Source organism: Tauraco erythrolophus, chromosome 13, assembly GCF_009769465.1.
Source record: "Tauraco erythrolophus isolate bTauEry1 chromosome 13, bTauEry1.pri, whole genome shotgun sequence".
NCBI classification, from domain to species: domain Eukaryota; kingdom Metazoa; phylum Chordata; class Aves; order Musophagiformes; family Musophagidae; genus Tauraco; species Tauraco erythrolophus.
Window position 1 is genome coordinate 15,506,755 of NC_141477.1, and position 10,893 is coordinate 15,517,647.

A 10,893-nucleotide genomic window follows, 5' to 3' on the forward strand; every position below is an offset into this window, starting at 1 on the left:
TACTTTGTGCCAGAGCGTGCTTTTGTTTGTGCGCTTACATGAGCCATCAGGAGGATATACTGTTGGGTTTTGCATGTGGGCAGGTTTTCATGCAAAGGGCTTCTCAGAAGCGGTTAGGCCAATAGCCAACTGCTATTGAAAGTTATCAAGACTTGGGCATCTGCCTCTGCAGATTGAACCCTTGCATGAAAACGAAAAAGAAATTCATGGAAACATTAACTTAGAGAAATCAAGGGATTCACAAATCTCTGATCCAGACCACCACGCTGCAGTTTGCAGAGCTTTTCAGAAACGGGCAGGTAGAGAACAGATTTCTCCCATCTGCTCAAGATTTCTCGACTTTCACTATGTTAGAGTGAATTCTTCACTTTTTTTTGATCAGATCTTTTCTGCCCTCCCTAATACATAAATTAGCCAGCCAGTCGTCGCGTTTCTCTGTAGCAGCTTCTGCCGGGTGCTGAGCTGACCCGGCTCCCTTTGAATCTCATCGACACCTCTGAGAGCATGCCTTGACATAACGCAAGGATTACTTGAGTCAAGCCACTTTACAGATACGAGATGTTGTAGTTTGTCATCACAGCTAGCGCAACCTTGCAGAGACAGGCAGAAGGACTACCCGCTGAAATTGGGTGAGATAAATACAGTTTCAGATTATCTCATTGGATTTATAGGCGAGCTGCCCTCCATGGGAACAAGAGCGTGGTGTCAAGGGTTGGAGAATCATGATAGCTGTACAAGCCAAATATAAATATTTTGTTCTTTGTGGAGAATTCAATTTTGGATATTGACTATATGTTATATAGACAGGTACCAAACACCCATCTCTGCATCTTCAGGTGTATACACATAAAAACAATAACCGTTACAGTTTATATTAAAGCATGGTGGTACAAAGACTGGTGGATGAGTCCAGCCCTAGAGCGTTGCTCTCAGGTGGAAGAGAAGGGTGTTAATGCTGCGGGTACCAAGGTCCTGTTGCCATCAGGAGTCTGGAAGGCCCGCTGAAAGGTTTGCCTTCCACTTGGGATGGTGGAGCAAAGCTCTCCTCTGGGCTGCCTTCACCCATGGCCCAACAGTTTGTTGAGGACAAAGGATCTGTTTGCAGGGGAGCTGCTGTTGCCGGAGTCTTGATCGTGCCTCCTTACAAACCTCTGCAGTCCCTGGAGATTGTGTGTGTCTGTGATACACCAGCTCTCCCATCCGTGTTGTGCCTCAGGCTCTTGACTGCTCCCAAAGCTGTTTCCCATGTTTTTTCTAACAACACGGTGCTGGTAACAGCATCACAGCTTGATTTCAGCTTGCCTGCTAAAGGATGCATTTTCATCTAAGAGAAAAATTACTGTTACAATAATTCACTCTGGATTTTCAGTCTTTCTGTTGGTCTGATTGCTGCTGCTCTTCATCGGCACGTTTTGATGGGTAAAACCAGCTCTGAAATACTGGTGGAGTCTTTGTACAAGAGCTTTAACTAATTCAATTAGTTTTTTTTTAAAGGGGAAAGTGGACTCAGTTTCCATCTTATTAAAATTCTGGATGCATTTTTAAAAGCACTTTGGATACCTTGATGAGGTTTTGGTTTGTTTTGAACAGCATGCAGGATAAGAGCAGCTATAGGGAAATTAGTGTTTCATCTGCTTTGCTTGAAGGGAGGAGATCCTGATACAATGGCTAGGCAGGTGTGGGGATCTTGTCATTGCTCCTAGCAAAGGAGGAGGACTACCTTTGAAGGAAGCTTGTGCCCTATGAAAAGAAAGAAAACTTGAAAGAACTTTTTTTAAAAACAAACCATATACCCATGGATCACTTACAGTCTTCAAACAAAGCCTTTTCCTGACTGACAGCCCCCAAGATAAGCTTAGAAACTTGAGTCTGGTAGTATTTCACATGCTTATATATCAAGTAAATGAGTGAAAGATGGGTAAAAAAAAGATCTACTGAGCTGCACAGTTTGTTTTATCAATGTTCGTACATTGTGTTAAAACAAACAAGGAAACAAACAAAAAGCTTTGGAGCGTTTCTGAACTGAAAGGCTGTTTTATCTTGAAGAGCATCTCTGAATTGTGAGCAGAATAGAGAAGAGAAAAAGGACAGAAGAATTCCAAAGAGCAAACGGAGAGTTTTGTTGAAGGCAAGGAGCATACATAACCCCTGACTTCTGCATCAAGCCAGTAATCTAGTGGAAGGTGTCCCTGCCCATGGCAGGGGGGTTGGAACCAGATGATCTTTAAGGTCCCTTCCAACCCAAATCATTTGATTCTATGGTTATATGCTCATGGCATCTCACAGATATCAAACTCTTGAGTGGGCTGACACGATCATTCTGCGAAACCATGATCCTGGCTTTTGTTTGCTTCATTTGCATGCATTGGCCACATTCACCATCTTACCACCTATTTGGATTAACTGCTGTGGAGGCAGTGATCCTCCTTCGTAAAGGTGCCATCAAGGTTTTCTACGGGGCTGCACAAGGTTACTAGACACCAGGAGTCTATGTGTGGCTTCTCTGTAGACCTAAACATGAAACTCTTGCAACCATGAAATTCTACGGATGAGGCAACTTCAATACTGTGAGTGTATTTGCTTAGTTTGTGGTATTTGTAGAGTGGTTGTGCCTGGGAGTCATAGTCCTGGACTTCAGAGTGGGGTGCTGCCCAGGTGTGGAAGCCCCACCAAGGAGATGCAGTTGCACTTACTAGGCAGGAGATGACGTGCCAGCGGGCGGTGGGAGCACAGGGAAGCGTGGAGGCATGAATCTGAAACTACTATTTGCATTTCCTCAGCAGAGTACAGAACTCCCCATACGTAACAGATGTTCTCAAAATACAGAACAAAACTCGGTTAATGAAACTTCCCCCCTCCCCTAGAGAATAGCTGTCCCTGCTGTGAATATGGATCCACCTAAAGTCCTCTGCCAAGCAGCCGAGGCCTCGGAGTGGATCAGTAGCACAGGCTCCTGTCAAGTCTTGTAGCCATGGTTTTCCTCTCTGTTTTGTTTGCCTTTTTTTTTTTTTTTAACTCTGTGATGTCTTGGTAAAAGCTTCAAGCTGAGTTGTCTTTGGTTACGAAAAAAACTGGTGGAAAAAGCAGTTTGTCCCTTCCTTGCGTTTACAGCAAACATTTACCCTGAGCGACCCATTTCCCTTGGTCCTTTCCTTTTATTCTGGGGTGCTGGGGCTCATCTCAACCACCTTCCTGTTTTAAGCTCTGTCGTTCCTGGATTCAGCTGGATACCCCATTGAAAGCGGAGGGAATATTTCTCAGGTCAGCAGCGTCTTTTGAAACGGACTGAACTTTTTCAATGCAGGGACTGTATGCATTTTTAATTAGGGCTGCTTCTCTTCTTCCACTGCGGCTAATGCTTTCGGTTAGGAAGTGCAGTTCTTCCCCAACTCTGCAAATATCTACCGAAATTTGCAAAGCTGCCCGTCTCTCTCAGTAACCTTGCTGTGACCCGGTTATCTGTTAGAACCACAAAGAATTCAGTCTCTAATTAGTCCATCTGTTAACTATTGAAATTCATGGCTTAGTTTTATTGTCTGGGTCCCTGGCATAATCCTGAGTGGTCTCACCTGGCAGCTTATTTCTTATAAAGCGAATGTGCCTTTCCAAGAGCCATTTTGGTGCCGATAACTGTCTTTTCAGCATCGGACAAATTACTCTGTCTAGCAGCCTGCAGTCCCCTTCGTGCCCTCACTGAAATAAATTGTACATCTCCAATAGCTCTGGGCTTAAGTCAATACGATTTAACATGTACGTTTCTTTGTTACATTCTTTGGAGTTGCACCGTAAGAGCAGATGGGAAAGTTTAATAATGATAAATGAGTTTAGTGTTTTCACACAGTCCTAAAAAAACAACAAATGCTCTTTATTAAAGATTAGAGGGGTTTTTACATACATGCCAAAGAGCGATTAAAGCTCTAGCTCAGATCCTCAGAAAGTCTCGCTTTTAAATTCTTTTTGGACTGTTTGTTAATGAGGATTCAGAGGAATTAGGGGCCATAAATTTCTTCCTTCTTGCTTAAGCGGAGCCACAATGTGATTACTGGATATATAACTAAGTGCTGAGGACCGGAGTTTATCAGCCGCATTCACATGGGACGATTCATCTCCGCACTTACTTACTGCCGTGGTGCATCTTGTGCGTGATCCGACGCTGGGGCTGGGCAGGTCGTGCTCCTCAGTGGATTTTTTAGAAGGATGTAGATTCATAAATCCTACACGGTAGGTTTCAGTGGGACGGTTCACACACTTTGCATCACGTGTGTGCCCGAGTGTTTTGTTGGACCAGACCCACAACTGGATGCAGGAATCTGCAGAGGCATGTGCCCAGCCCAGACAGCTCGCCAGTGTGCCCAGGCTGGGAGGGACTGGTTTCACTGGGCTCTGCAACGGCTTTTACAGTCCCAGTCAGTGGCTGGATACTGACACCGACTATGCTTTCCTGCAAACCCGCAACCTGACTCTTTCCTCCTTGCTCTGGAAACTGATGCATGAGATACTACATCCAACCTGTGAAGCCAGCTCCCAGTGCCTTTTGGAACAGAAATTGCCGCAGTGGAAAGCGCAGGGAGTGCTGCCGGAGCTCCGGCCCTGCCGTGCGCAGTTCGCCTGGCAACAGAACCACGCTCTCAAACACATGCTCTCCAATTCCGGCTCCGCGTGCCGCGCCGTTCGGTTAGCGATACTGCCCATTTGATGTTTTAATAGGAGTTTTTGAAGGGAAAAATGGAAAAAAAAAAAAACCCGGATAGCTACATGCAAGCATGGTTTTTTTTTAAAGTTGAAGAATAAGAATCCCCTGTAGCCATCTGTACCCTCCAGCATAGGTTACAGCTGGCTCAGCCGCACAGCCCCTTGGGTGTGAACACCCACGTCCATCGTTCTCGACTTTGACACTAGAATCCTTCTCTCTTTGCTGCCTTCCTGGATTTTTAAAACCAGATAGTCCAACAGATAGTCCAAACTATAGACCAGTTAAGATTATAGCTTGTTTGTCTTGGCCTTACTATGGGAAGGAAAGTGATTTTTCTTGGGGAGTGATGAAAAGGAAAAATGTTTAAAGTTCATTAACCTTTGGTACAGTGTCCTTTAGACTACACCAGAGCTATTCTTAGTCCTGACGTTTAGGTGGCTATTTTTTATTGTAAGGGAATACAGTAGTTCCCACTAGTGGTGAAAAGAGAGAACTTGCTCCTTTTCTTTTTTTTTTTTTGGCTTAACCTAAATGTGAACTGTAGAATGCAAGATTTTGAATGCATTCCTTGTCTTTCCGTCTATGCTATTTTGTCCTATTATCCCCAAAAGCAAAATTTATATCTATAGATCGTTTCTTTACTGGCTAATTAAGTGTTATACAACTTTGCTCTGAAAAACTCAGCAACCCATTCTGTGTATTTGCAAATGAACTTTGCTGATTGTCATTATTGCTATAGGGTGCCTGCAGAAAGTCCCATATAATTAAGCTGTTGTACTGCCACAGCATAAGAGCTGCAATTAGTAATGTGATTTACACTTCTTTACCATTAATAATATGGAAAAATCAACATTATTTTCTTGATGATGCTTAGGAGAAATTAGAATGAGGTGGACATGATTAGGAAAAGAGACTTTAATGTTATGACTTGTTAATGCGATAGCCCTGAGCGAGACATCAGAATGATTGTCCTTGCACTAAACTCTTTTGCTTCAGTAAGCACAGACCCTCTGCACGCAACGAGACAAGTTTGGAGGAAATTGGATAGATGGCAGGGATTTTGGTGGTATGAACATTTCAGTGTCTTTCATGTGCAGAGTACACAAACTGAATCCCTGCACTTTCAAATATTCCCCTAGAGGCAATCTGCATTATTCAAAGCTTAACTATGGCTGCAGAATCCTGTCTGACATGAAAGCAGAGTGCCAGCTTTACATGAACTTTCATATTTACATCTGTAGTAAATCATATTTACTTTTTTCCTCCCCTCCCTCTTTTTTTTTCTGTGGGAGAGAGGGAGTAAAATGAGTAGGAGGGAAGGGGGAGGAGGAGAGATGTCCAGCAGAATGGTAAGCAAAGCACCAGTAATAAAGTCTAGTCTTATGAGACTGCCCATGAATAGGAATGATAATGAGAGCAGTGATGAGCTGCAGGTTTGTGTCTTTTAGTAAATTATCCAGCAGGCATTTACATTTCATCAATTGTGCTTTTGCATAATAGACCAAAGTGCTGCAACAAAAGGAGGCACCATAAAAATGAGTAATTTCAGTGACCTTCTTGGTAATCACTCTCACAAAGAATATCTTGGAAGGAGTTGGGTGATTCCTCATGGTGAAGCTGCTGTGGAAAGGCGCCTCAGGCCTGAGAAGCTTGCCTGGTGACAAATGCCTTCCAAGGCTTTCTTCTGGCCACTCCGAAACATGGCTCGTATCCTGTTTTCTCCATCTGAGCATGCCTTTAATTGTCAGATGTCAGAAGGCAACAACCATTTTCTTCTTGCTTATCTCCTGATAACATTGATTCTCAAACAAAGGATGTGGGCTTCCATTCTGAAAACAAAGGAAGCATGGCCCGGCTAAGGATGCTGGATATAATACACATACTTGTCCCTGCCAATAATAACAAAACATCATAAATAATGTAGAAGCTGGATGTGAAAGTGGAGAAAGGGAGATACGCTGGTACTGCTCTTCCTGGGTATGGCACTTACAGAATCTTGTCTTCAGTGAGACCTTGACTTCATCTCTCATTTTTCTTTTTTATTTCCCTGACTACCTGCCAGCTCCTAAGATGTTTAGATGTCAGTATTTTTTAAATTCTTTTCCCCTTTCGGGTTGTGTCTTAGGAATTTTTTTTTTTCTCTTCTCCTTACAGTGCTCCTAATTTGGAGGCAAGTCCTCAGCTGGGGAAAGTCAACTCAGTTCTTTCACTGAGGACTTACAGTAAGGCCAGTTTGCACCAGCCAGGAATCAGGCCCACTGCATTACTGGTTTGTGCCTGGCCATGACTTGACCCTCTGTTTTCACATATTCTCCTCTCCTTTCAAAATGAGCTCTCCTTGTTTATCCGATCATGGAATCCACAAGAACCACTGCAAGCCCAGGCCCACGTCTTCCCCATCTTTCCAGGTCCCTGATCTGATGACACCTTTTCCCCTCTACTGCCTTTAGTTTGCTGTTTTCTTTTACTGTAGGCTTCTCCTTTATATCCAATTGCCAAATCCTGCCCTGATGCAACTTTTCTTTCCTTATGTCTTTCAGTGTAACAGTTGGGGAACTGGTGGGAAATGTGACGCTTTACTCACATCCCTTCTGCCAGCCAGGCGCCATGTGACTCCAGCAATGGGAGTGAATCAGTCCCATAGCCTTGGGCTAGTCACAAAGAATTTTGGATTAACCTTTTTTTTTTCTCTCACTTCTTGTGCTGATCCTCAAAAATCAGAGCAGTCCCCGGCCCCTCACTGTCCTCACCATGACACGCAGGTCCGCGTGAATCTATAAGGTGTTTTGGCCTTGGGACAGCCAAAGACTGGAGAGAGGGCAGCAGCAGAGAGGATAAGGGCTTCTGTTGTTATCTCCCTGATGAGATTAATTTTCTTTTTTCATCTTTCTTGGCAGGATCAAAATGCTGGAATTGTTGCCAGACTTCAGGAGCCAGGCTCCATCCCAGGCGGAGGCTCTGTGCCGGCACCAGCTACCGTGAATGGGTACACGATGAGGAACCATTTACTGAAGCAGCAAATAATGAAACGACAGCTGATGCAGGTGCGATGCCGAGTGCCTCTGTGGGTCCCTGTGCTGTCCACCTCGCTGGGAAGGACAGGACTAACTGGAATGGGGAAATCACCAGTCAGCAAACGCTAAGGAGTGACCCTGGAATTGCTGGGTTGAGTCAGACTAGGGCTGTGGTGAGGCCAGGATGTCGTGCCCAAGAGAGGCCAGGGCCAAGTGCTGCTCAGCAAGTCCCAGTGCAGATCTGCCCACTCGTATGCAAGGGAAGGATTCAGTCACCTCCCTATCGTTGCCGTCACGCTTGGTCAGCCGCAGAGTGGGAAGGGAAAATGCAGAGAAGGGAGGCTTGGAGAGTGAGTCAGCCCCAGGAGAGTTGCTCTCTGTGCTTGCCTTTCTCTCTGGTCCCCTGGGGATTTACCAGAGCAGATGTTAGAGTCCAGTTTGTCCTAGACTTTGCTGGTCTCTCTAGCAACACAAGTCCCTGTACGAGGTTTGTAACATGCTGTGTGAAGAAGCAGGGATGAGGGAATCCCACAGACGAGTTGGGTGAGGCAGCATTGAACATGTGCCTGACTTTCTGAGCATGCTGCTGTATTTGGGTCAAGGAGGCTCATTTGTTTGAATGAGAAATGACATGAGAAGTAAAACCCTCAGCCAAGCACTGTCCTGCTCGTTGATCAAACTCCCTTTCAAGACCAACTCTGCCTCCTTGTCATCAGTTGGCTTCAAGCTTATCTGTGCTGCTCTAAGAGAGCAGGAGTTCAGCCAGCTCCCACCATCCACAGAGAGTTCCCCAGGTCACAGCAGCTGTCCACAGCAGGGATGCGAGTGTGGTGGCAGGTTCTGGGGTTAAATGGTGGGAAATACAAATCAGGTCACTTGGAGAAAGCCAGCAATGCTTTGCTCAGGGAGCTCCTGCTGAGGATCCCTGGCCTCCTGTGGCTCACTGCTGCGTGCTGCTTAGGAGTGGCAACCAGCACAAAAGGTGATGGCACACACGAGCAGAGCCATCCTTCAGGCAGGGTGATGGCCACCAGCAGTCCCCTGTTCATCAGTGTGTCCCTGCCACGCTGCCACAGGTTCTGCTCACTAACAGACTTCCGGGCACCTTTTGTACCTGGATCTGGCACTTCAGAGAACGCATCCAAACAGCACGAGAGGCACTGGGGAGACACTAGGATTCCCGCAGCCTCCGACTGTTACGCACTTCACTCGTAAGCTGGTGAGCATGAGGGTCTCCATGTTCATCCAGGTCCCCTTGGACCTTGGGCCGCCTGCACAGCATCTGCTGAAGGCTGTGCTTCCCGACGCTGAGCTGTTGTCAGGACTTCTTTGCAAGAAGGGGCATTGGGAGCAATTAAGATCGGGTCTGAAATGAACTGTCTGGGCTGACTCTCGTCAGAGGTGTGTGTGTACGGGAGAGGCGGTTAATGATGACAGTGGCTATGCTTTAAGTGTCTGCTGCTACTCTTGTTTGTCAAGAGACTGCAACTTGACTGTTGTGCCCCTTGTTTTCCAGGAAAAGCAGAGACAAAACATGCTGGGAGTAACGTCTGAGCAGAGGAGTTTGTTTGCGGCTCAGCAGATCAATCAGTTTCAAGGTAAGGAGGGAAATGGTGTGCTACAAAAAGCCTCGAGGAGCCAGGGTCTGGGGTCCGATTAAATACAGGATGCTTAATGATTCTCTCCCCTGAAATAAAAGCATTTCGCATTTTATCAGATATGGTGAGTTTCACCCATTTCCGTATCGCTCCAGTAATAACTCTATTACAAAGAATACGGAGGAGAGGCCCTCACGATGAAGGAGAAAGATGGAGCAGCAGCCTTTTAAGGCTCTGCCATGTTTCCAGGGTGAACGCGCGCTCACCGGCTAACGTGTCTCTTTGTACGCAGCCGTGCAGCAGCCCATTCCCGCCGACTGCAGCCAGGTGATGCCGGCTCCTCCACCCAACCACCGCATGCTGCCATCTAACCCAGCCATGCTCCAGAGCACCCTGGGCTCCGGCATGGCCCCAGCCACCGCCAGCCAGAGCAGCGGGACGATGGTGATGATTCCACACAACCCTGGCAAGCAGCAGGGGATTTTTCCGCCTAATTCTGACTTTAACATCCCGCTGCGGCCCAGCCAGAACTCGCTGGCCGTGAACTCGGGGTGCCAAACAGTCCACAGCCACTCCGCTGTGCGGCCGGGAATGCCGATGGCAGGCTTCAGTTCCGGATCCTTAGCAAATCACTCTGCAGCTCAGCAACACTTGAGGCAGCCGAGTGTGCCAAGAATCCCTAACGTCTACCCCAACTCATCTGCCCAGATGTGGACGCCGACCGCTGTGCCAAGAATGCCGAATCAAAGCCAAATGGATACCAGCGTGCAGCAGTTCTCCGGTAATGCTCTCTTCTCCAAACAGAGCGTGAGAGCGAGCGCACCAGGCCAGCAGTTCTCCCAGCAGCCCGTGGCGCCACCTAATCAGATCGCTCCTGGTGTCCAGGTCCGACAGATGCAAAAACTGAGCATGGGGCAGTCTGGCCAGGGCTTGAGCTCAATGAGTAATCAGAACTTGAGACACAGTTTAACCAGAGGACCGTTGCCAGCTATGAATGTTATGAAATCAATGCAGCAAGGAGTGTCCAGTTTTAACCAGCTCAATCCTGCCTCGGGCCTCGGCCCACCGAGCTACCCTTCCACGGGCCAGCCGCCCGACGCCTTCGCCAGGATGAGCGCCACTGCCGAGCTGCCGCAGTATGACTTTGTGTCCCAGCACGGCGCTCCCGTCATGCCCGCGAACTGCAGCGACACCGACTTCCTCGACTCCCTCATGAAGAACAGCAGCAGCAGCAACGACGAAGAGTGGTTGAACAATCTGACAATGATAGACGACATTTTGGGACAGCACGCTCAAAGCTCCGGACACGTTTAGCTCGGAGAGAAGCAGCCTCGTTGTAAATAACATACGTATGGCTTTCGAACGTAGCAGACGAGCCGTGAAAGCCGCCGCCTCTTTCAATACGGAACACATAGACTCAGCCAATTCTTTGCCTGCATCAAAGTTTAATATTGGCAGTTTTTCAGATGACTGTATATATTTGAATATTTTGTAAATTATGTTTTCCTAAACCTTAAATGTAGAAGTATTTATACTTCTTTGCTGGACTGTTTGTAAATAAATCTATAGCATAACTTTTGGTTTTATT

General features: G+C 46.7%; 1 protein-coding gene across 1 annotated transcript in view; it reads left to right on the forward strand.

The window, feature by feature from the left end:
- The window catches only part of MAMLD1 (mastermind like domain containing 1), an 83,029-nt gene extending 72,410 nt beyond the window's left edge, over positions 1-10,619 (forward strand). Inside the window, exons 3-5 of the mRNA XM_086619807.1 lie at positions 7,591-7,737; positions 9,224-9,305; positions 9,598-10,619. Coding sequence (XP_086475933.1) covers positions 7,591-7,737; positions 9,224-9,305; positions 9,598-10,619 — 1,251 coding nt within the window. The remainder of the gene's footprint in view (positions 1-7,590; positions 7,738-9,223; positions 9,306-9,597) is intronic.
- The last annotated feature ends 274 nt before the right edge of the window (positions 10,620-10,893 follow it).